The following is a 26,625-nucleotide window of genomic DNA, read 5'->3' as shown; positions in this document are numbered from 1 at the left end:
CCAAGATGCTCTCAGACTCGCGGATGCTCCACAGTGTCCCCAGCCGCCGTTCCAGCTCTGAAACCCGAGCTTCCAGGAGCTGCAGCTGGACACACTTCCTGCACACATGTTGGCCCTGAGCACTGGAAATGTCCCCGGCTTCCCACATGGAGCATGAGGAGCACATCATGGCTTTGAGCTCTCCTGCCATGACTTATCCCTTTAAATTAAACCTTTTAAATCAATTACTTTAGGGCTCTTCTTTCCTGATCCTCGTTACAACAGAATATACCAACTATAAACTCCAAAAAGACTTTAAATTATAAGCAATAAAAGTAGTAAATACTTACCCGACCTTACCCACTACTTACCAGTCATTCCTTTCCCTTGTCGCCTCTACTGCTGCAGCAGGGCAAGACCACTCTGAAGATTTAAGAAGTTGGATAGCAAAGAAAAAATGCAAAGAGCACCTCTTCCCCTCTGCACCAAATTCCCACTGTGCACCAAATTGCCAATACCCACACTCACTCTGGCTGTGTCTCACTCAGGATGAGGTCTCTCCCCTGCTCGTGTGCAAGCACACTGATCATCTCTCATTCTCCTAAACTCCAATGGATACGGGCCCAGCCTATCCAACCTTTCCTCATAAGATAACTCCTACATCCCAGAGATCAGTCCAGTAAACATTCTCTGCACTGCTTCTAATGCAGCTATATCCTTTCTTAAATAAGGAGATCAAAACTGTACACTGTACATGTTGAACGCATGCAAGTGCAGTTTGAAATATGGGGGGCTCCATTTGCTCCTTAATGGATGTACAGGCCTCATGGTAAATATGGTTTCTTCACTTTGCTGGCTGTCACCTCCGAATTTTCCATGACCAATACTTGAATAAAACAGCTCATTCTAGCTGCACTACCAGTGTAGAGCCACTGGGGGGAGACCACATACTATCATTTCATAGTGAGGAACATTGAGGATCTGGCAGTAAATTGAGTACAGTATATTTATACTACTTTTTTAAGAAAACCATTCCCAGGTTGTGAGCATTGTTAGCATTTATTGTCCATCCCTTGTCACTCTTGAGAAGGGGATGGTGAGCTTTCTGCTCGAAACACAGCAGTCTCTATTGTGAAAGTGTTCCCACAAGGTAAGAGATGGTTATATATAACTAGATCAGGATGGTGGTCAACCCAGAGAGGAATGTGGCGATGTTCCGATGCACTGGCTTCCCTTTTGGGTGGTGGAGATGCTGTCAGACTAGGCGACCAGCCTGGAGTCCCACCATGGCAAATTGTTGAACTTAATTCACTAAATCTGTTATTTTGTGGGCTGGCACCAGAATAACAGCCAAACTGTTGTAATAACCAAACTGATTCACCAATGGGTCAAACCTGGAACTCCCTCCCTAACAGCACAGTGGGTGTACCTACACCACAGGGACTACAGCTCACCACCACCTTCTCGAGGGCAATTAGGGATGGGCAATAAATGCTAGCCTGCCCTGCGATGCCCACGCCCCATGAGTGAATCAAAAGAAATGTCTTTCGGGGAAAGGGAACCTTCCCTGGCCTGCATGTGCTTGACTCTCAATATCCCCTGTGGCAAGCCACTCATTGAAAACGCCACAAAGGAACGCTCAATATAACCACCTCAAGGCATCTAGACATGGACAATCTCATGCATCTCAAATACAAAAGGAGCAAAAGATTCAGCCAGTACCTTAAGGGGGCAATGTGTATTCCACTAAACTGTCATGTGAACTTGAATGTTATGAAGGAGGGATTTGGAGCTGTTCTTGACCATGTATTACATTTTTACAATTGTTGTTTAGACAACAGTAGAAATTTTACACCGAATATCTTCTCCCACCACATTATATCTGACCACAACATAGGTTCAAATGAGGAAGACCAATCGAACCATTCATTTCCTCCTGCCCTGAAAACCAAGCCAACCACCTTTGCATTACAGCATCTGACTGCACGACCCACCTTTGCATCCATTTGCACGTTTTGAGGTGCAGTCATTTGGATGAGTCATTAACGGTGACCCGGTCTTCCTTCTCATGCGATGCAAAAGAGCCAATGGCAGTCTTCAAAGCAGACCAGGAGAGGTTTCCTGTTGTTCTGCCCAATATTTATCCCTCCGTCAACATCGTTGAAACAGATTATCTGATTATTATCAGATTTCTTTGTGGGAGTTTGCTGTATGTCACAAAAATAAATAGACAGTGCCGCAAAGACTCAGCAGGTCTGGCAGCATCTGCAGAGAGAGAAACTGAGTTAATGTTTCAAGTCCAATATGACTCTTCATCGGAACTGGAAGAGAAGTAGAAATGTTGTGCGCTCCGACCTCTCCATAGTTTTACATAGGATGGGCAAGGCCTTGGCTGGCCTGCCTGCCCCTGCCCCAACTGAGACACTGAAGTGGCCAATTAATTACCACTTAAGGGCCATTTCCTGCCCAGCCTCAATTTTCAGGCTGGTGGGAGGAATTCAGGGACAGAGGTGGGGGAAAGCCTGAAAAGTGACCCTGCTCAGGCCATGGGCAGGAAGGAGGGCGGGTCATCTCCAGCAACAGCGTCCCAGCCTGTTTCCAACATTGGGCATGCCTCCAACCCCTCAAAGGTCTGGAACCTGTGAGCGTTTCTCCCACCACCCCCCTCCGGCCTCTACACCAACATCACTCCATCCCCGCCACCTCCCAGACCTCCCCTCCCCTCCTCACCCTAAGACCCTCACACTTACCTGGTCCAAGACTCCCAAGACTTGGGGCAGAAATTTCTGCTCATCGGACAGGCGCGTGCCTGAACCGAACGAGCGTAAAATGACACTCGACAACGTTGGGTAAGCGTCCCAATGTTATTGTGCACTCGGGCGATATTTCAGTCAGCGGGCGTGCACTGGAGTTGCTAGTGTGCCCGCCAACAATGAAAAGGCCTATTAAAGTTGTAGTTGAAAGAAATTTTTTGCTGCCTATCCAACCTTACAGTTGGTGGGCAGGTGAAAAGGCCAAGTGGCCTTTGCATTTTTTAGCTTGTCCTCGCTGAGCACCCACCCCCCCCGACGAGGGCAAAGCCCTGGCATTGGACTCTGGGGACTGTTTCAGTCCCAGTCCTGTCCACTGCAGCTTCTGGTGCTGCTGGGACCCACGTTCTCAGATTGGCTGGCAGCTCTCGGATGTGGGACGTCCTCCCGACTGCAGGGCGGACATCCCATCTCCAGTCAATTAATGCTCGTTGGAGAGGTAAATGGCTACAGGGCAGCCTGTATCGGCGACAATGTGTTCGTCGCTGACTGGTCGGGTGGCAGAAAGGGAAACCCTTTCATCCTAAAAATACTGGTCTTGATATTGTGGCCATACTGGAAACCTGACTCAAAAAAGGAAAAGACTGTGTTAAATATTCCTAGATACAAGGTGTTCAAGAAAGATAGGGAAGCAAAGAAAGGAGGCAGTGGCAGTATTGATTAAGGAGAATATTACAGTGCTGGAAAGAAGATATCCTGAAGGGGTGAAGGACACGGTCCATTTGGTTAGATTACACCGCTGGGTGTATTCTATAGGCCACCAAATAGTGGGAAGGATATCTAGGAGCATATTTGGAAGGAATTTATGAAATGCAAAAGCTACAGAGTAGTGATAATGGGAGACTTTAATTATGCTAATATAGACTGGGATAGTAATAGTGTAAATCGCAGAGAGGAGCAAGCGTTTTCGAATTGGGTTCATGAGAATTTTATTGATCGGCACGGTTCCTGTCCAATGAGGAAGGAATCGGGGATGAGATAGGTCAAATAGATCAAGATTTTTTTAAATTCATTCATGGGAGGTGGGCATCACTGACTAGACCAGCATTTATTGCCCATCACTAGTTGCCCATGAGAAGGTGGTGGTGAGCTGCCTTCTTGAACAACTGCAGTCCGTGTGGTGTAGGTACACCCACAGTGCTGTTAGGGAGGGAGTTCCAGGATTTTGACCCAGCGACAGTAAAGGAACAGCACTATATTTCCAAGTCAGGATGGTGGGTGCCTTGGAGGGGAACTTCCAGGTGGTGGTGTTGCCATCTGCTGCCCTTGTCTTTCTAGGTGGCAGTGGTCATGGATTTGGAAGGTGCTGTCAAAGGAGCCTTGGTGAGCTCCTGCAGTGCATCTTGTAGATGGCACACACTGCTGCTACTGTGGGTTGGTGGTGGAGGGAGTGAATGTTTGTGGATGGGGTGTCAATCAAGCGGCCTGCTTTGTCCTGGATGATGTCGAGTTTTGAGTTTCTTGAGTGTTATTGAAGCTGCACTCATCCAGGCAAGTGGGGAGTATTCCATCACACACCTGACTTATGTCCTGTACATGGTGGACAGGCTTTGGGGAGTCAGGAGGTGAGTTACTCACCGCAGGATTCCTAGCCTCTGACCTGTTCTGTGTAGCCACAGCATTTATATGGCTAGTTCAGTACAGTTTCTGTTCAATGGTAACCCCCCCCAAGATGTTGACAGTGGGGGATTCAATGGTAATTCCATTGAACATCAAGGGGCGATGGTTAGTTTCTCTCTTGTTGGAGATGGTTATTGCCTCGCACTTGTGTGGTGCAAATTTACTTGCCGCTTGTCAGCCCAAGCCTGGTTATTGTCCAGGTCTTGCTGCATTTGGACAAGGACTGCTTCAGTATCTGAGGAGTCGCGGATGGTGCTGGACATTGTGCAATCATCAGCGAACATCTGACCATATAATGGAAGGAAGATCATTGATGAAGCAGCTGAAGATGGCTGGACCAAGGATACTACCCTGAAGAACTCCTGCAATAATGTCCTGAAAGTGAGATGATTGACCTCCAACAACCACACCATCTTCCTTTGTGCTAGGTATGACTCCAACCAGCAGAGAGTTTCCCCCTGATTCCCATTGACTTCAGTTTTGCTAGGGCTCCCTGATGGGTCAAAAATGCCGCCTTGATGTCAAGGGCAGACACTGTCATATCACCTCTGGACCTCAGCTCTTTTGTCCATGTTTGAACCAAGGCTGTAATGAGGTCAAGAGCTGAGTGGCCCTGGCGGAACCCAAATTGAGCATCACTGAGCATGTTATTGCTGCTGCAAGTGCCACTTGATAGCACTCTTGATGACCCCTTCCATCAATTTACTGATGATCAAGAGTAGACTGATAGGGCGGTAATTGGCCATTTTGGATTTGTCCTGCTTTTTGTGTACAGGACATAGCTGGGCAATTTTCCACATTGTGGGGTAGATGCCAGTTTTGTAGCTGTACTGGAACAGCTTGGCTAGGAGTGCGGCAAGTTCTTGAGCACAAATCTTCAGTATTATTGCCGGAATATTGTCAGAACCCATAGACTTTGCAGTATCCAGTATCTTCAGCCATTTCTTGATATCATGTGGAGTGAACCAAATTGGATAAAGATTGGTATCTGTGATGCCGGGGACCTCCTGAGGAGGCCTAGATGGATCATCCACTCGGCACTTCTGACTGAAGATTGTTATAAATGTTTCAGCCTTATCTTTTGCACTGATGTGCTGGGCTCCTCCATCATTGAGGACAGGGATATATGTGGAGCCTCCTCCTCCAGTGTTGTTTCATTGTCCACCACCATTGACGACTGTGTTTGTATGGAACCATTTGGGAACAGTGATCAGAGTGATCAGTGATCATAAGGCTTAGGTTATATATTGAAAAAGATGAGGAACAATCTAGTGTAAAAATACTGAATTGTGAAAGAGCCAATCTCAGTGGCATGCAAATGGATCTGTTCCAGGTAAATTGGAATTAAAGATTGGCAGGCAGGACTGTAAACGAACAAGGGTCTGCATTCAAAGAGGAAATGGTTCAGGTACAGTCAAGGTACATTTACACAAGGGGGAAAGTAGGGCAACCAAAGCCAGGACTCCTGGAATGACAAAGAGAAATAAAGAATAAGACAAAATAGAATAGGCGGGTGTATGACTGATGTCAGGTTGATGATACAAATCGGAGTCAGTCTGAATATGAAAAGTTCAGAGGGAATTGAAAAAGAGAATAAGAGAGGCAAAGAGAGAGTATAAGGAGAGACTGGCAGTTAACATGAAAGGAAATCCAAAAGTCTTCTATTTGTATATAAACAGTGAAGGGTACTAAGAGGAGCCGTGTCACCAATTAGAGACCAAAAAGGAGACATATGCAGGGAGGTGGAGGCATGGCTGAGGTATTGAATGAGTACTTTGCATCTGTCTTTAAGAAGGAAGTAGATACTGTCACACCCATAGTAAAAGAAGAAGTAATTGAGATACTGGATGGGCTAATAATTGATAAAGAGGAGGTATTTGAAATGCTGGCTACTCTTAAAGTTGATCAGTCACCAGGATGATTTTTTAAAAAAAATTCATTCATGGGATATGGGCTCCGCTGGCTGGGCCAGCACTTATTGCCCATCCCTAATTGCCCTTGAGAAGGTGGTGGTGAGCTGCCTTCTTGATCCACTGGGATGCATCCAAGGATACTGAGAGAAGTAAGGGTGGACACTGCGGAAGTACTGACTATAACCGATACGGGGAGTTTGCCGGAGGACTGGAGAATTTCAAATGCTACACCCGTGTTCTCAAAAGGGTGCAAGGGTAAACCCAGCAACTGCAGGCCTGTCAGTTTCACCTCGGCGGTGGGGAAGCTTTTAGAAACACCCAGACAAAATTAACAGTCAGTTGGGCATGTGTGGATTAATTGAGGAAAGTCAGCACAGGTTTGTTAATGGCAAATCACGTTTAACTAACTTGCTTGAGCTTTTTGATGAGGTAACAGGAAGGGTTAATGAGGGTAATACAATTGATGTACATGGACTTCCAAAAGACACATAATAGGCTTGTCAGCAAAGTTAGAGCCCATGGAATAAAAGGGATGGTAACAGCTTGGGTACAGGGTTGGCTGTGTGACAGGAAACTGGGAGTAGATGTGAAGTTCTTTTGTTGGGCTGATGGAGGTTTTATAGTGGGATCTCCCAAGGTGCGGTTTTAGGACCCCTGCTTTTCTTCATATATAAAGATCTAGACTTTGGTGTACAGGACACAGTTTCAAAATTTGCAGATGACACAAAACTTGGAAGTATTGTGAACCATGAGGAGGATAGTGATAAACTTCAAGAGGAAATAAGCAGGTGAAATGGGAAGACACGTGGCAGATGAAAGTTAATGCAGAGAAGGGTGAACTAATTCACTTTTGTAGCAAGAATGGAGAAGCTGTGACTGTTCTCCTTAGGGAAGATTAAGAGGAGATTTGATAGAGGTGTTCAAACACATGAGAGGTCTGGACAGAGTAGATAGGGAGGAACTGTTTCCATTGGTGGAAGAATTAGGAATGAGAGAGCACAAATTTAAGGTAAAAAAAGTAACGGCAACATGAGAAAAAACTTTCACACACTGAGTGGTTAGGATCTAGAGTGCACTGCCTGAGATTGTGGTGGAGTCAAATTCAACTGAGGCATTCAAAAGAGAATTGGATAATCACCTGAAGGGAAAAATATTGCAGGACCACAGGGAAAGGAAGGGGACGTGGGACTAGGGTGAGTTGCTCTTGCAGAGATGGAACTGACACGACGGGCTGAATGGCTTCCTATACTGTAACCATTCTATAATTCAATCACTACACTTCAAAAATACCTAATTGTTTTGAGACAGCCTGAAAGGTGAAGTATAAATTCAAGCTCTTTACTCCTATGGCTGTTTGTTGAACAAGGCCAATATCCTGGCAGCACCAGTTCTTCCTAGCAACCTGTTCCAGTTGTTCAACATTCCTCCATGTCATAAAATGGAGATAATAGATTATAGAGATGTTAGTAAATCAACATGTCTCTAAATGTATGTAACTCGGATTCATTCCTGTTGAATCAGACAGGATTACACACATGTGTAGATGGAAAGCAATTTAATCTTGATTTATGATATGCAAAAAGTACAGCAGCAACATTACTGTAACAACAACCCACCATGAGGCAGGGTTAGCAATCAGGATATAGTTGTTATCTCTGTCCTGGAAGCCAGACCAACTGAGGTTTCTTTCTCTGGGAATAATTCATCAGAGCTTCCCTTTTTCTTGTTATCCTTTCTCATCACTGTTAGACGATTGATCTAGCCACAACTCCTCATAGCTACCCAGCCTTTACATAAACTTTATCTGAGCACTTTGCTGAATTAGCACCCTGATGTCTAACTATTTGGTCTTGACAGTCGATTCCACCAAGTTTCACTCCCCTTATCCAGTTAACAAAATGGGGCCGTCTACACAAGGCATACAGAACAGCCTAAATATCGATCTGCTATTTCAAAGCATTGTGGCTTAGAACTATATTTTCAGATTTCTCAGATGAAAAGTAACATTTCCCACAGCTACAATGCACTCAGTAATCGTATTATCTAAAAAAAAAATCAAAGCACATCATAGTAACTAGCAGATTTCATCACTATCACTAGCAAGATCTCTGCTACTGCCTCAATGAATCCTTTCCGGCCTGGTCTATGCCATTGACCCCAAGTTATCAGCCAACTGAAATTGTATTTTTTTTATTATTCATTCACAGGATGTGGGTGTCGCTGGTTAGACAGCATTTATTGCCCATTCCTAATTGCCCTTGAATGTGCCTTAATCACTATATTACATGAATGGAAAGATCAACACACATTTAAACAGCAGTTATAAAGTACACAAATAGCAACATCATTGCATTTGCATTGATCTTTTGATGGAAAATGACCTGAAGCACTTCACAGAGGAATCAGATGAAAAGTCAAAGAGAGATTTTAGGGGGATGAGCAAAGCTTGATCCAAGTGGGGGTTTTAAGGAGGGCCATGAAGGAAGAAAGAGAGGTGGAGGGGATCACTGCGGTGTCTGGATAACTGAAGGCATTGATGAAATGAAGGCAGGAAGATGCAAAAAAGGCCTGTAACAAACAAAAGAAAGTGAAAGTTGGCTAACTTTTATATAACAATTTATATTATAGAAAAATTCAGTAGATTGTGGTGCCCTTTGTTGGAAAAAGTCCAGCAATAAATGAGACACTGTTGTCTGGTAAATTACCCTACGTGGAATTGATGCCTTTGGGTTATTTTCCAAACCAGGTTGGGTGTAGGATGGGAAGGAGTGGGTGGGCAGAGATGGAATTATGGGTGGAATTCTGTTGCTTGTTTCATCGCTGATGAAACACGATTCCAAAATGTTAACTCTGTGCCTGTTACAAAGCATTATTAGAACTTTAAAAATATAATAATTTTAGCGTCAGCTTACATTTAGTGTCAGCTTTACATTGCAGAAATGTAGGTGCAAGCTGTTCAAAACAAGGTGGACAGTGTTCTGACCTGTTTTTCCATGTTACACCAGTTGTTGCTTTGTTTTGAATGTATTTTGACTGCAGAGTGACACCTTTGCTGACTTTGATGCAATGACGGATCGACTCTTGGATGAGATTATTCAACATATCCACCTCTACAATCTGACAATATCCAGAATAAGGTAAAATATTCACAATTCTTGCCTTGCACATTATCTCCTAGCTGTAAACAACACCATGTGTGTAACTAAACAGTGAAAATCATGTTATTTGCACATTTAAACAAAAGTAGAGTTTAGAAGCGTTCAGGGCAGTAACATTGTGTAATGAAGCTAATTGCATGTTATATGCTAAGCAGCATGATCCCAATTTCCAATGGTATTGATATAATGTACTCTGATGTTACCACAGCCACCTTTCTTTTATCTGTTTATACATTTCTGAGAACAGAACACCAAAAAAGGCTCAAGATTTTAAAGATAGGACAAAGGAAGCAAAACTTCTTTTCGGAAAAAGAACAAAGGATACCTGTGATCCTGAAATAATGAAGGGAATCCGTGCAATAGATTAACAGACAAGATAAGAGAATCAGAAATTGTGAATAAAATTTGATAATGTTAGCTACTGACATGAATTGGTTAATTCCTGCACTGCAGCGTGGGAGGCCTGAATAAAATTGGGCCTTGGGCCTCATTTAAATTAGACTGACAAGCCAGGGACACCTGCAGCATGTCTCCAAACAGCTCGTCGGCAATGGGGATGTAAACTCTGGACCGCTGGATCACCGGTAGAGCCCTCTCCACCAACGCCTCCCCCCCTCCAGTGGATCCTGGGAGTGGGAAGGGATGGAGGTCAGTCGTGGGTTATTGGGTGGATGGAGGGATTGGGGAAAGCAGTTGAGAGGGGGATCATCAAGAGGGGGAAGGGAGCAAGCAGGAGGAAGGAGAGGCAATTGAGAGGAGGTTGGCAAGCACTCTTGCTCCACCCTGCACCACATTCAGGTTTATTTTTTTAACGAGCACTGGTTATGCCATATGTAGACAGTTATCCTGAATGCAGCAGGCCCAGAGACAGAAGAACCCCTTAAATCACATTTCACCTTTAGCCATTCTTGCGTTACAGTGCAGCTCTGAGGCATTTACCATCCCAAGTTTAAGTTATTTAAATAGCCTGTAAAATCCCGAGCACTGGTGAATATTACAAAAAGTGGTGCCGAAAGAGATGATTCGTATGAATAAACTGCTCAACTACACTCTAAATAAATAATTGCAAAGACATTGCTGTTTTTATAGGGCCCGAGAAAGGGAACAACAAAAAATTCATGAAACAAAGTAAGCGCGTTGTGTAAACTGTTGTTTTCCTGGAGGACTGGATGCTGCATTCAACCTTTCATATCGAGCCTAATCATATGGGACCAAAGTTTCTTTAAGCTATTGCTCACAAGGATCCTATAGGAATTTGACAATTTTAATCCAATACTTAGTGGACATGGGAAAATGTTTGTAACTTGGCATTAATTGATGACCTGAGGTCACAGCTTGTCTGGTGTTGGAAATCAAAACTTGTCCTTCTGGTATTCTCCTGATGCTGGGGGTTCCAACAGATTAGAACAAAGTAGAAAAAGTTTTACTTTGCATATAAAGTAATGAAGAGAAGTTGGATAGACTTGGGTTGTTTTCATTGGAGCAGAGAAGACTGAGGGGCATGGACAGGGTGGATAGGGAGCAGCTGTTCCCCTTAGTTGAAGGGTCAGTCACAAAGGGACATAAGTTCAAGGTGAGGAGCAAGAGGTTTAGGGGGGATGTGAGGAAAAACTTTTTTACCCAGAGGGTGCTAACGGTCTGGAATGCACTGCCTGGGAGGGTGGTGGAGGCGGGTTGCCTCACTTCCTTTAAAAAGTGCCTGGATGAGCACTTGGCACATCATAACATTCAAGGCTATTGGCCAAGTTCTGGTAAATGGGGTTAGGTAGGTAAGTCAGGTGTTTCTCATGTGTCGGTGCAGACTTGATGGGCTGAAGGGCCTCTTCTGTACTCTCTGATTCTGTGATAAAAAAGAATATATGCAATACAAATAATGCAATAAGTTGCAGAAAGTTTTCAAGTCAGCAGGGCAAGTACTTCTCCTGCCCATTCTCCCCCCGCCCCCAGCAAATTTTTGTTCTGGCTGCAGTTCAGGGGTGTGCACCAAGCCCATCCTAAACCACTTGAGGAATCCATCCAATGCAGCTCTGATGGGCCCAGTAATACCAGCATCTGCTAAGTGCAGGCAATGGACCCCACCAGCAGTATTAGTTAAAGCCTTCTGGCTCATTTCCATGGGGCCAAGGAAGTTTATTCAGCAGTTTTGAGGGTACTAACAGCAATTTTGACCTCTCTCTCTTCCTTGAGCTTATCATACCTGCGATGTGAGCACCATTGTTAGGTCAAATGCTCCTGTTTTTAAAACATTCCTCCCCTCTCACTCACTCACCACCACCATTTCCTCCCCCCACCCTCCCCAACCCATCCAATTATTTTCTCTCCCACTCTTGTTTGGAATGTGGTCGCACTTAGAACATAACAGCGTGTCAACATTCTACCCTGTTATTGCCTAACATGGGGTTAATGGCCTGAAAGGAAAAGTGTTCTGTTCCTCGGGATTACAGTTCCTTCTCTCGATGAGCACAGATCTGCAGCAGCTATGCTTTGTTGGGCAAAGCAATATATATATAAAAAGAAATTAACTGCACTAATGCCTTTGGGAAGAATCGCCATCAAATTGTAGTGAGTCACCAGGTCCTTCATCATAAAGTGATGGGTAACTCATAAAATCATTTCACGTTACAAATTGTCTAAAATGCTCTCCCCGCAAAACGCTTGGCTCGATTTACAGACCATTCCCTGCCTCTCCTCCATGTCTCTCCAGAGACAATACCAAGCACGGGCATAATAGATCATATCCAGTTCACTCAGCAAATGATACTTTCTCTGTGATTGTTGAATGCGGACCTGCGTGAAAGGAAAGGGGCCAGCTTCGCAACACAAGCAATTATCTAGCTTCCAGCAGTAACTCATTTCTTCCGTTCTTCTACCAAGGAGAAGAACGAGTTTCAAAGCGGGTTGTTTCTTTTCCAAACTGCAGAGTAATTGTTGGCAACTGCTTATTGCCAGGAGATTACACCCTGCTTGTTCTTGCTGATTGCTGTCAATTGCAAGTCAGAGAACATCCTAGGTTTAAAATTACAAGAAGGGGGAAGAGTATGTTTTGTTCACAGCGCTACCTTCTTTTCTATTGAAAATCAATGTAAAGCTATCCTTTCATATCTTTACATAAAGGTCTGGAAATTCAAGGGTACCATGACTATTTTTCAGGAGCCAGAAGGCTTTAACTAATACTGCTGGTAGAGTCCATTGCCTGCACTCAGCAGATGCTGGTAAACTGCCAACTTAGCCTCCAATATTGCAGACAGGAAGTACCCGCTCATTGCGAGCCAAGTGTGCACTGCACGCCATATTGCTATATCCAAAGTAATAACCCCCCCCCAACAATTGCAAGTAAAGAGCCTTGTGCCTGTTAGAGGCCCCTTGTACAAATTGTATTCCTGGGTTAACAGCATGCAGGAAGCCTAACATGCACCCTTAAAGGGACTCACCCCACCTCACCCGATTGACCTCTCTCAGTCACTACCCACCTCCTGATTGCCCACCCTTTAATGATGACTCCCTCGTGATTGCCTCCCCTTTGTCTTTAACAATCTCCCTGAGGGCCAGCCTGCAATTTAATTCTCCTTCACTGGCGTTAGCCCCAGCAGCTGTACACAGCTCACTGGTCTCATTTTAATTAGGCCTGAGGCCAGCATTTGGTGTGCCTTGAGTCTAACCATTTAACTGCAGGGATCATTCCCTGTGCCAACTTCTTGGTGACGAGTTGGCTTGCTGTTTCTAGAGCACAATGTCAAATTATGGACACACTGTACTGGATTTTCCTGTCGGCTCAGAAAACCCGACCTGCGTACTGTTGCACCTTCCTAAATGCACACCCGACCCATATATTGACTTTGCCTGGAATTTGGGGTCGCAGTGTATTTTGCGAATCATGATGAATTTTATAAGGAGTGTGGGTGTGCAAAGGTGGGCCAGTTAGGGGAGCCCAGCTCCCAAAACCTTACTTACCCCCTGCACCCGCCCCTCATGCCCCTTTAGGTCACCCATGCCTCTCTATGCCACCTCACCCCTACCCACACTCCATGCCATCCCATGCCCTCTCAGATCCCCATTCCACCTCCCATGTCCCCCCATATACTCGCCATAGTATATATACTGGATGAGTAGATATATACAGTCCTCAGGAGTCATGCAATAGCAATGGGAAATATTTCAAAATTATAGGGAAAAAAATAAATCTGTAACAATCTACTAAAACCCTGAATTCAAAAACATACTATTATTGATACTGGGGAAAAAAACCACTACTCTCGTGCAAATGTTATGGCACAGCCGATGGTGAATGCTGAGTTGTTCAAATCCCAAAGGGAAGCTTGAAACAACTGCCTCAACTTGTTTTGCAATTTGTATAAATTTTGAGATATGTGCCATGAATTCAGTAGTAATAAGAACACCAAGTCTTATAGGTTTCTACAAAACTAGATTAAACATTTAATACGATGGGAAATGATTTTAAACGCATACATATATCTACAAATTACTACTATGATAACTTCTAAATCCCCTACTTAATCTGACTCCCAGTGACACTTTTGTTAACACAACAGTGAAGCACAGATTTTAAATGGCCCAGGCAAGGTGACACACAATACACTGAACCAGTCGAATTCAAGGTGAGTTTTCTTAACTTCGGTTCTTTGAAAACAGCAGCATGAGGCATAGATGCTAAGGCATTTTCACACTTGTTAGATCTTAAAAATGCCTACCATAACACACAGCCTTTGCTCCTTTATACATATTTTCTCTTTTGAATGCAAATTCCCATTGGTTCACTGTGTCTTTGGACTTTATTTTTCTGATAATAAAAATCTCTCATAGCACTAAGTTTTACCAGTAATCTTTGTGATAAATAAACACGCTGGCCAGGATTTTAGATTGGTCAGGCGGGCTCGGCGGGAGTGGACAGGGGCGGTAGCAGAGCCGACCGCTCCCTGCGATCAGCTCAGCACCACGATTTCATGCGGGCAGGCCAATTAAGGCCCGTTCTGTGTGGATCGCGAGCAATAGCGCTGAGCGCCACCTGCCCAGGCGGTGGGAGGAGAGAGAGCTGGGTCCAGTGCTCTTTTGCGCATGTACGCGAAAGAATGCTTCAATCTCCCTGAGGCAGCGCCATGCCTCAAGGAGATTGAAGCAATTTAAAAAAAAATACAAGGACAGTAAAAATTTAAGGAAACATGTCCCCTCATGTGACTGTGTCACATGAGATGGGAGATGTTTTTATTTTCAAAATAAAGTTTTTATATAATCAGAATTAGCTTTAGGAAACCTCATCCCGCTCGTGGATGAGGTTCCCTAAAAAAGGTAAAGGCCGCTTGGCCTTTTCGCCTGCCCACCAACCGTTAGGCTGGATGGGCAACGTAAATTTGAAGTTAATTAGTTCATTAATGGCTTTAATAGGCCTTTTAATTATCGGCGGGCGAGCAGCAGACTCCGGCGCGTGCCCGCTGAACGAAATATTGTGAAACAGCGCGATGACTTCAGGACGCACGCCCGACATCATCACGCATCATTTTACGTTCCGTCGTGTCGGGCGGTACCTGCCCGCAGGATGTAAAATTCTGCCCACTGTTTCTAAACTTCACCTGGCTAGGTGACACATTTCACCCCTCCTTTAAAAACAATCTAGTCTGATCTATTTAAAAATGCAAATGTCCTTTTACAGCTTACATTCTAAACTTTCTAGGATATTAAAGGAAATAGCTGCAGAGATAGTGGATGCACTGGCAGTATTCTTCCAAGAATCCTTAGATTCTGGAAAACTCCCAGAGGATTGGAAAACTGCCAATGTAACACCCTTATTCAAAAAGGGAAGGAGACAAAAACCGGTAACTATAGGCCAGTTAGCTTAACATCCGTCATTGGGAAAACGTTAGAGTCTATTATAAAGGAGGTAATAGCAGGGCATTTAGAAATGCATAATATAATCAAGCAGAGTCAGCATGGATTCATGAAGGGGAAATCATGCCTGACAAATTTATTAGAATTCTTTGAGGAGGTAACAAACAGGATAGATAAAGGGGAACCAGTAGATGTAATATATTTGGATTTCCAAAAGGCGTTCAATGAGGTACCACACATAAGGCGACTTAAGATAAGAGCCCATGGTGTTGAGGGTAGTATATTAGCATGGATAGAGGATTGGCTAACTAATGGAAGACAGAGGGTTGGGATATGGGGTAGCATTTTCAGGATGGCAACCTGTAACTAGTGGAGTGCCACAGGGATCAGTGCTGGAGCCACAATTATCTACAATATGTATTAAGAATAGAGGAGCTCAATATTACTTAAATGGAGAAAGACTGAAGAAAGCTGCAGCACAGAGGGATTTGGGGGTCCTTATGCATGAAACCCAAAAAGCTAGCATACAAGTTCAGCAGGTAATAAGAAAGGCAAATGGAATGTTCGCCTTTATTTCAAAGGGAATCGCGTATAAAAATAGGGAAGTCTTGCTAAAACTATACAGGCACTAGTTAGACCACACCTAGAATACTGTGAACAGTTTTGGTCCCCTTATCTAAGGAAAGATGTACTGGCCTTGGAGGCAGTCCAGAGAAGGTTCATTAGGTTGATCCCAGGTGTGGATGGATTTTGTTGTGAGGAGAGGTTGAGTAGGTTTGGCCTGTACTCATTGGAGTGTAGAAGAATGAGAGGCGACCTTATTGAAACATATAAAATTCTTATGGGGCATGAAGGGTAGATGCTGAGAGGTTGTTTCACCCTTGTGGGAAAGTCTAGGACCAAAGGGCATAATATCAGAGTAAGGGGTCGCCCATTTAAGACAGATTCTTCTCTCGGAAGGTTGTTAATCTGTGGAATTCTTAACCACAGAGGACTGTAGAGACTGGGTCATTAAGTCAATTCAAGGATGAGATAGACAGATTTTTAATCAGTAAGGGAATGAAAGGTTATGAGGAAAAGGCAGGAAAGTAGAGTTGAGCATTAACAGATTAGCCATGATCTCATTGAATGGCGGAGCAGACTTGAGGGGCCAAATGGCCTACTTCTGCTCCTACGTCTTGTGGTTTTATGGTTCCCCCATGTTTATATCAAAGCCTTCAGACCAGCTACCTTTAATCCAAATAAGTCTCTCAGACACACACACAGACACAGATACCACTATTTTACAATAAATTCCAATAACATTTTGAGAATTATATCTTCCTGACAGCAAAAAAAGTGTAACCCTTTAACTGCCTGTCAGTCTTGTAAACAAATAAAAAACCACTTCAAAGGCATGTTCTGTTATTACAGCCTCTTAAAAGTTTAAATTGTTCTTGGATCAATCGACCATCTGCTGAGCTGAAGCCATTCTAAACTTTTGAAGCCAAGCCAAGTATTCATAATGGCTACAGCTGTCATAATAAAAGCTTCCAACTACATTGCCCAAACTGACAGAACAAAAGGTGCCCCATTTCCATTTCAAAGCAGACTGCAGCCCAAACTTTCACTCCGAGGGCGAGTGTGCAGAGACGAGACAATTCCTGACTTGACAAGCCCAATCTTTAAAAATGGCAGGGTGGGCTGGTATAGGAGTTGGGGCAGACAACCCAGGAAGAAATGAGGAGGCTACTGGATGCAGAGGCAGGCTGGGTGGAAGGTCTGCCTCGACGCCTTGGCATTATGTCAAAAAATGAAAAAAAAAAGGAATGAAACATCTGCAGCCCTTACCCTTCCCATTCCCTCACCCCCCTCCCCTACACTCTCCAACCCATGCCATATCATGCCCCCCCCACCCATTCCTTATTGTCCCTCATGCCCCCATGCCAAGTTATGCTACCCAAACAATTCCAATGACCTCTCATGTCCCCCATGCCATGGTATGACCCTTACCCACCCCTCATGACCCTTTATAGTTCCTGTGCCAACTTAGTGCCAACTCATGTCGACTCCTGCCCCCCACCCACCACCCTTTGCCCTTACACCTACCATGCCAACTATTATCCCCATGGGTAGACCCTAGGACACATGCAGAGATAAGATAAAATAAGGTTCTGTAAAATAAAGTCCTAAGTGTCAATTGCAGGCTTCACTATATTGGGGGAAAAAAAACACTCTCACAAGAACCCATTTACTACATTCCTTCAACTAAATAAAGCCTTACAATAACAAACTTTTCAGGCAATACTAAAGTACTGTACTACCAAGTGACTATTTGTATACCTGAGGCAGAGGTACAATAAAACCAAATTCAGGATATCAGCAAAATAGTTTGACTATAAATTGTTGTTTCCTTTGAGATTTGGTATTCTTGCGAATCTGCCCCGATAAGTGCAAGACAAAAAGCTTTGACAGCATGTCTCTTTTTTCAGCAACACTCATCAAACCTTTCATTCAAATGCTCATTACCTGTAACAACACTGGAATTCATAGACCCACATCAAAGAGTCTGAAAATGGATGGTTGACACAGCACTGATCCGGTAATGGATACAGACAGAGTAAAATAACAAACAATATATTTTTTTAACACTCCAGGCATTTTTTTTTCAAAGATTTAAAGAGCAGGACTGTTGAGTGCCTTGACAGTTTTGACAGCTCTCTATTACAGGTCCCGCTGACAGTTGTTTCTGACAGTTTTTACAGTTGATTTTGACAGGTCTGTAAACAGTTTCTATGAGTTTGACAGTAAAAAGTTTATGCACTCTTTACACATATTTATGCCTAAATTTAACACTTCTGAGCATCTGACCTACCCCAAAGGACACCTGACCTCCCCCAAAAGTGTCCCTGGACCAGATCCAAACTGGTACCTTGCCCCTCCAAAGGGGTACCCTGGCTATCTAAATAAACCCACCAATACCAGATCTGCTCTTACCTGCTCTAAGCTACGCACTTCAGGTTTCACATTCCTACCAAAACCTCACTTCAGTGGAGGAAGCTGATGATTTAAATACCCAGCTGCCTCCATAAACCGCACATGCGTGAAATGATGCCCCACAGCCAAACTCACTCCCACAAAAATAGGAAGGGCCGTGTTTGGTTACAGGACTTATGAATTTTGGGCATTTTAGCTATTTTTGCCATGATGCATAGTCTCTCTGTCTTGGTGAAAATCTGGGCCTGCCTGTCAATGCAGGAGAGTAGATCGCAGAGATTTTTTTTCAACTTTCAAATGAAGCGTTTTTTTTTCAACAGCCAGAGCCATTAGTCAATTTAAATCACAGACAAAACATACCAGCAGAGGCTGATAGGACGTTTTTTTTTACATTTTTTTAATCTGTTACTCCATTGGAAAAAGTATGTAATGCTGTCATATATTTACACAATCGCTGCCAATTTAAGGGCCAATTTACATCTGCAGGACAGATCCTTATCATGAATCACTGTATTAAAAACACCTCTACTTTACAATGCAGCATCTAACAGTGACGCTTGAAGGTATGAATACATTTTACACTTGCCTTTCAAAATGTTTCTGACCCTTGAGCAGGCCTCCCCCAGTGGTCACGAGCTCTCCAAGGAGGTGCATTTTTTTTTAGGGTTTCCAAATCCCAGACCAGCACACGAAAACTGTGTGCGGGAAGAAATGAAATTTTCCTGCTGTCCTCACATGAGGACCCTTACCTCGGAAGAAGTGCATCTGCGTTTTGCACCTAAGGCCTTCCTGACCCACCGTAAGGCCACAGGAAAATGGAGTGGGATCAGGAAGGCACAGGAAAATTGTTTTTTTTCCCAGCAAAAAAGAAACGAAGTTCAGTGTTTTGCCACCTGATTCACACCTCCATTGGTACACAAAAATTCTGTCCCACTGAGTTTATCCTATAAGTAGTTGTGGTGTGTGTGCCAGAAAGCTGCTTAGTTCAATGACTTGTCTGAAGCTAGTTAAATAACCTTATGTTGCTGGTGGGGGTGCTACATTCAGCTTAGTGCTACATTAGTTAGGGAAGGGAGAATGGCAGGACTCCTACTTACTAGCCAATGACTCAGACAGAAAGTGCAAGGCTGAGGATGTCAGGTGAAATTAAGACTGCCTTCAGCGATGATATCTGGCAATACTCAGTTTAAGGAAAACCCACAAACAGTACCTAAGGTCAAGGTACTGAACAGTGCTCGATGCTGATGGAACCATAGCCCAGCAAAGAATCAAAGCCTTTGGGAGGGGAGTTTTTTTTTACTTGAACAGTAATCTCACCAGTCGAGATCTGCTCCAGTTGTTTTCATGAAATCACCACATTAATGACAGAACCTCAGCAGCTAGACACGCTCTGTATATGACAATCACAGCCTCGGTGTGTAGGATTTTAGGGTTTCAAAGTATAAAACCCTTCTAATTAAAAGCTTTAAGTTCCAAATTCTCAATTTGTAACACTAGGGTCCTCAGTTGTACCTGACCTAACAAGGTATGAATAACTAGTATTTATTAATCAAGTAGAATTTATTAAGCAAGATTTTACATATACTTAACGAAAAACATTGAAAGCAACACTCTCATCCCTCAAGTTCCTCGGATTCCTTAAGCATTGCCAGCACAGGTGATGTCTTTCCCTTCTCCTATCCCTGAAGTGATGTTGGACTGTGTCCAGAAGAGTCATACCCCAGAAGCCATGGTAACGCTGTGCCAACAAAGACTCCCAGCTCTCCAACTTTTATCCCCACTTCTCATTATTCTGGAACCCCTTATTTGGAAATAGTCCAAATTCACCTCTTCCATTGGCTGGAGGTGCAAGTCATCTCTTGCCAGCCTACCTCTGTAACTAGAACCATATAGACTAAAGACAAATGTCCATCCCTTGTTTCCCTGGGCCTCCAAATTTTAGATTTCCTTGAGAACAAATAACACATTTCCTTTAGATACAGAACAGTCACAAATTCACATCCTCTTGTCAATAATTCATCTATTGTAAGCATTCACATGAACATACTCTAACCCATTCCTACAAATAGTAAAGCCATTAAGAACCAATGTTAAAAACGCCTCCTATCAAAATGTCAAAACGGAATGAAAAGTTTCCCTCTAATATAGATGTTCTGCCCTACAAATATAGTTAATCAATCAAATCAATGCATAGGTTTTGGTTAAAGATGAAGTGTCACCCTAAGTTACATAGAAAATAGGAGCAGGAGTAGGCCATTCGGCCCTTCGAGCCTGCTCCGTCATTTGTCATGATCATGGCTGATCATCCAACTCAATAGCCTGCTCCCACTTTCTCCCCATATCCTTTGATCCCTTTCGCTCCAAGAGCTATATCTAACTCCTTCTTGAAAACATACAATGTTTTGGCCTCAACCACGTTCTGTGGTAGCAAATTCCACAGGCTTACCATTCTCTGGGCGAAGAAATTTCTCCTCATTTTAGTCCTAAATGGTCTACCCCATATCCTCAGACTATGACCCCTGGTTCTGGACTCCCCCACCATCAAGAACATCCTTCCTGCATCTTTCCTGTCTAGTCCTGTTAGAATTTTATAGGTTTCTATGAGATCCCCCTCATTCTTCTGAACTCCAGTGAATATAATCCTAACCGACTCAATCGCTCCTCATATGTCAGTCCTGCCATCCCAGGAATCAGTCTGGTAAACCTTCGCTGCACTCCCTCTATAGCAAGAACATCCTTCCTCAGATAAGGAGACTATAACTGCACACAGTATTCCAGGTATGGTCTCACCAAGGCCCTGTATAATTGCAGCAAGACATCCCTGGTCCTGTACTCAAATCCTCTCGCTATGAAGGCCAACGTACCATTTGCCTTCTTTACCGCCTGCTGCACCTGCATGCTTACCTTCAGCGACTGGTGTACGAGGACACCCAGGTCTCATTGCACATTCCCCTCTCTCAATTTATAGCCATTCAGATAATAATCTGCCTTCCCGTTTTTGCTACCAAAGTGGATAACCTCACATTTATCCACATTATATTGCATCTACCATGCATATGCCCACTCATTCAGCTTGTCCAAATCACACTGAAGCATCTCTGCATCCTCTTCACAGATCACCCTCCCACCCAGCTTTGTGTCATCTGCAAATTTGGAGATATTACATTTAGTTCCCTCATCTAAATCATTAATATATGTGAATAACTGGGGTCCTAGCACCAATCCCCGCGGTATCCCACTAGTCACTGCCTGCCATTCGGAAAAAGACCTGCTTATTCCTTCTCTTTGTTTCCTGTCTGCCAACCAGTTTTCTATCCATCTTAATACACTACCCCCAATCCCAAGCGCTTTAATTTTACACGCTAATCTCTTATGTGGGACTTTGTCAAAAGCCTTCTGAAAGTCCAAATAAACCACATCCACTGGCTCTCCCTCATCAACTCTAAAAACATCCTCGAAAAATTCCAGTAGATTTGCCAAGCATGATTTCCCTTTCGTAAATCCATGCTGACTGTGCCCGATTCTGCCATTGTTTTCCAAGTGCTCAGATATTAAATCTTTTATAATGGACTCTAGAATTTTCCCCACTACCGAAGTCAGGCTGACTGGTCTATAATTCCCTGTTTTCTCTCTACCTCCCTTTTGAAATAGTGGGTTTACATTAGCTACCCTCCAATCTATAGGAACTGTTCCAGAGCTTATAGAATCTCGGAAGATAACCACCAATGCATCCACTATTTCTAGGGCCTCTTCCTTAAGTACTCTGGGATGTAGATTATCAGGCCCTGAGGATTTATCGGCCTTCAATCCCATCAATTTCCCCAACACTATTTCCCTATTAATACTGATTTCTTTCAGTTCCTCCCTCTCATTAAACCCTATGTTCCCCAACATTTCTGGTATGTTATTTGTGTCTTCCTATGTGAAGACAAAACCAAAGTATGTATTTAGTTGGTCAGCCATTTCTTTGTTCCCCATTATAAATTCCCGTTTCTGACTGTAAGGGACCTACATTTATCTTCACCAATCTTTTTCTCTTCACATACCTATAGAAACTTTTACAGTCAGTTTTTATGTTCCCTGCAAGCTTACTCTCATACTCTATTTTCCCCTTCTTAATCAATCTCTTGGTCCTCCTTTGCTGAATTCTAAACTGCTCCCAATCCTCAGGCGTGTTGTTTTTTTTAGCCACTTTATTTGCCTCTTCCTTGGATCTACTGCTATCTCTAATTTCCCTTGTAAGATATGGTTTGGCCACCTTTCCTGTTTTACTTTTGCGCCAGACAGGAATAAACAATTGTTGTAGTTCACCCATGTGCTCTTCGAATGTTTGCCATTGCCTATCCACCATCATCCCTTTAAGTAAAGTTTTCCAATCCATCATAGCCAACTGGCGCCTCATACCATCATAGTTTCCTTTATTAAGATTCAGGACCATAGTTTCAGAATCAACTACGTCACTCTCCATCTTGATGAAGAATTCTATCATATTATGGTCGCTCATCCCCAAGGGACCTCACACAGCTAGATTGCCAATTATTCCTTTCTCATTACACAATACCCAGTCTAGGATAGCCTGTTCTGTAGTTGGTTCCTCAACGTATTGGTCCAGAAAAACATCCCGTATACACTCCAGGAATTCCTCCTCTATGTTATTGTTATGAATTTGATTTGCCCAATTATATGCAGATTAAAGTCACCCATAATTACAGATGTTCCTTTATTGCATGCATCTCTAATTTCCTGTTTAATGCCATTCCCAACATCACCACTACAGTTTGGGGGGCCCACCAATGTTTTTTGCCCCTTGGTGTTTCTCAGCTCTACCCATACAGATTCCACATCGTCAGAGCTAATATCTTTCCTCACTATTGCGTTAATTTCCTCTTTAACAGCAATGCAACTCCACCGCCTTTTCATTTTTGTCCTTCCTAAATACTGAATACCCCTGGATGTTCAGTTCCCATCCCTGGTCATCCTGCAGCCATGTCTCTGTACTTCCAACTATATCATACCTGTTTACATCTATTTGCGCGGTTAATTCATCCACTTTATTGCGAATGCTCCTCACGTTAAGTCACAAAGCCTTAAGGCTTTTCTTTTTAACATTATTTGTCCCATTCCCACTATTTTTCACTGAGGCCCTGTTTGATACTTGCCCTTGATTTCTCTGCCTATCACTTTTCTTATTCCCCTTTCTGTCTTTTGTTCTTGTCCTTGATTCCCCCTCCTCTGACTCTTTGCATAGGTTCCCATCCCCCTGCCATTTTAGTTTAAACCCTCCTCAACCACTCTAGCAAATATTCCCCCTAGGGCATCAGTCCCGGTCCTGCCCAGGTGTAACCCATCCAGTTTGTACTAGTCCCACCTCCCCCAGAACTGGTCCCAATGTCCCAGGAATCTGAAACCCTCCCCCTCACACCATCCCCTCAGCCACATATTCATCCAATATATCCTGCTATTTCTGCTCTGCCCAGCACGTGGCACTGGTGGTAATCCTGAGATCACTATCTTTGAGGTCCTACTTTTCAACTAACTTCCTAACTCCCTATATTCTGCTTTTAGGACCTCACCCCTTTTTTTTTACCCATGTCGTTTGTACCAATGTGTACCACAAACACTGGCTGTTTGCCCTCCCCCTTCAGAATGTCCTGTAGCCGTTCTGAGACATCCTTGACCCTAGCACCAGGGAGGCAACATACCATCCTAGAGTCTCGTTTGCGGCCACAGAAATGCCTATCTATTCTCCTTACAATTGAATCCCCTAAAACTACTGAATTCCCATACTTTTTTTTCCTCCCCTGTGCAGCAGAGCCAACCAATTGATTCTTGAGAATCACAAAGACTCAATTCGTGTGCAACAAATTTGGCTGTTGCTGCTTTCCCCTGAGAGGCCATTCCCCTCAACAGTATCCAAAGCGGTATATCTGTGTTGCAAAGGAATAGCCACAGGGGATTCCTGCACTGCCTGCCGAGTCCTCTTGCTCTGCCTGGTGGTCACCCATTCCCTTCCTACCTGTGGACTCTTAGCCTGTGGTGTGACCACCTCTCTATACATGCTATCCACGATACTCTCCGCTTTGCGGATGCTGCACAGTGTCCCCAGCCGCCGCTCCAGCTCCGAAACCCGAGCTTCCAGGAGCTGCAGCTGGAAACACTTCACATACGCATGCTGGCCCCGGGCACTGGAAATGTTCCCGGCTTCCCACATAGAGCAGGAGGAGCACACCAAGGCTTTGAGCTCTCCTGCCATGACTTACCCCTTTAAATTAAATTAAACCTTTTGGAAGATACTTAATATCAATTACTCTAGGGCCCTTCTTCCCTGCTCTTCATTGTTACAGAATATAGCCCTTACAAATGATGAACCACAAAATAAGACCTTAAAAACTATAACCGATAAAAGTAGTAAATACTTACCTGACCACACTCATGATACTCAATGGATAACCTCGTTCCCTCCTCACCGAACTCCCAAAGCAGCATGTCAGTGCAGACTGTGATGCTGACTGCAGGACACTCTTCCCAGACTGCTTCACAGCGATGCTGACTGCAGGACACTCTTCCCAGACTGCTTCACAGCGACGCTGACTGCAGGACACTCTTCCCAGACTGCTTCGTCGTGATGCTGACTGCAGGACACTCTTCCCAGACTGCTTTGTCGCGATGCTGATGCAGGACATTCTTCCCAGACTGCTTCACAGCGACGCTGACTGCAGGACACTCTTCCCAGACTGCTTCATCGTGATGCTGACTGCAGGACACTCTTCCCAGACTGCTTCACAGCGATGCTGACTGCAGGACACTCTTCGCAGCAAGTTAAGCTATCTTTCTAGCCATTTTTTCAAACTGATAAAAAAAACTCCAAATTGTATCGTGGGTAGTTAAGACAGCATACAGCTGCTTGAACTCAAGACTCTCAGGCAGCTTAAAGTCGTAAAAACAATTTTAGGTGAACTCTACTCCAAAGGGATGGTCTCCGTTGCCCTCGGCGTTTGCGGATGACACAAAAATTGGTGGGGTGGTAAATAGTGAGGAGAGTAGCCTTAGATTACAGGAGGATATAGACGGGCTGGTCAGATGGGCTGATCAGTGGCAAATGGAACTTAATCCGGATAAGTGTGAGGCAATGCACTTGGGCAGGACAAACAAGGCATAGGAATACACAATGAACGGTAGGACCCTGGGAAGTACCAAGGATCAGAGAGACCTTGGTGTGCATGTCCACCGGTCCCTTAAGGTGGCGGGACAGATAGATAAAGTGGTTAAAAAGGCATATGGGATACTTGCCTTTATTAGCCAAGGCATAGAGCAGGGACGTTATGCTGGAACTGTATAAAACGCTGGTTAAGCCACAGCTAAAGTATTGTGTGCAGTTCTGGACCCGCATTATAGGAAGGATGTGATTGCACTAGAGAGAATGCAGAGGAAACTTACCAGGATGTTGCCTGGGCTGGAGAGCTTTAGTTATGAGGAGAGATTGGATAGACTGGGGTTATTTTCCTTGGAGCAGAGGAGGTTGAGGGGGGACATAATTGAGGTGTATAAAATTATGAGGGGCATAGATAGGGTAGAGAAGAAGGAACTTTTCCCCTTGATGGAGGGATCAATAACCAGGGGGCATAGATTTAAGGTAAGGGGCAGGAGGTTTGGAGGGGATGTGAGGAAGAACTTTTTCACCCAGAGGGTGGTGGGAATCTGGAACTCACTGTCTGAAAGGGTAGTCGAAGCAGAAACCCTCATAACATTTAAGAAGTATTTGGATGTGCACTTGTGATGCCATGGCACACAAGGCTATGGGCCCAGTGCTGGAAAATGGGATTAGAATAGTTAGGTACGTGTTTGACCGGCGCAGACATGATGGGCCGAAGGGCTTTTATCTGTGCTGTAGACCTCTATGACTCTATGACTATGACTCTAATTAAGTGTAGTTTCTCACCAGCAACAGCCTCCCTGTTCTCCAACTAGCAGAAATACGAACTGACCTATTTAGTTTAAAGATTAAAATCCAAAGATGTTACCAACCAACAACAAACCCTCAAAATTAGCAGTATTATCAAAATCTTACAAGCAGGGCCTAAACATTAATCCCCAAGTTTGTTCCTTCAGCTCATTTGCTTTATTCCCTAGACACCTTGCACTGAAGAATACAGTATTAAGCTGCCAACTACCTTCTTGTCTATTTCCCAGCCTTTTTACCTCCATTTTTCACACTCTCTTAATTATTTTGTGCCTTTCATTTCCAGCTTTGCTTCTGAATCTACCCTCCAGATTCCTATCCCCTTGCTAAACTAGGTTAAGCCTTCCCCAATATCATGAGCACACCTC

General features: G+C 43.9%; 1 protein-coding gene across 4 annotated transcripts in view; it reads left to right on the top strand.

The window, feature by feature from the left end:
- The window catches only part of fam135b (family with sequence similarity 135 member B), a 471,310-nt gene that overhangs the window by 411,575 nt on the left and 33,110 nt on the right, over positions 1-26,625 (top strand). For all 4 annotated transcript variants that reach the window (XM_078540962.1, XM_078540963.1, XM_078540961.1 and 1 more), the window contains one exon: positions 9,362-9,459. In XM_078540962.1, the coding sequence (XP_078397088.1) occupies positions 9,362-9,459 (98 nt within the window). The remainder of the gene's footprint in view (positions 1-9,361; positions 9,460-26,625) is intronic.

This window comes from Cetorhinus maximus, chromosome 4 (assembly GCF_964194155.1).
Source record: "Cetorhinus maximus chromosome 4, sCetMax3.hap1.1, whole genome shotgun sequence".
Lineage (NCBI taxonomy): Eukaryota > Metazoa > Chordata > Chondrichthyes > Lamniformes > Cetorhinidae > Cetorhinus > Cetorhinus maximus.
The sequence above is the reverse complement of the archived record's forward strand: the minus strand, read 5'-3'. Positions and strand labels throughout refer to the sequence as shown.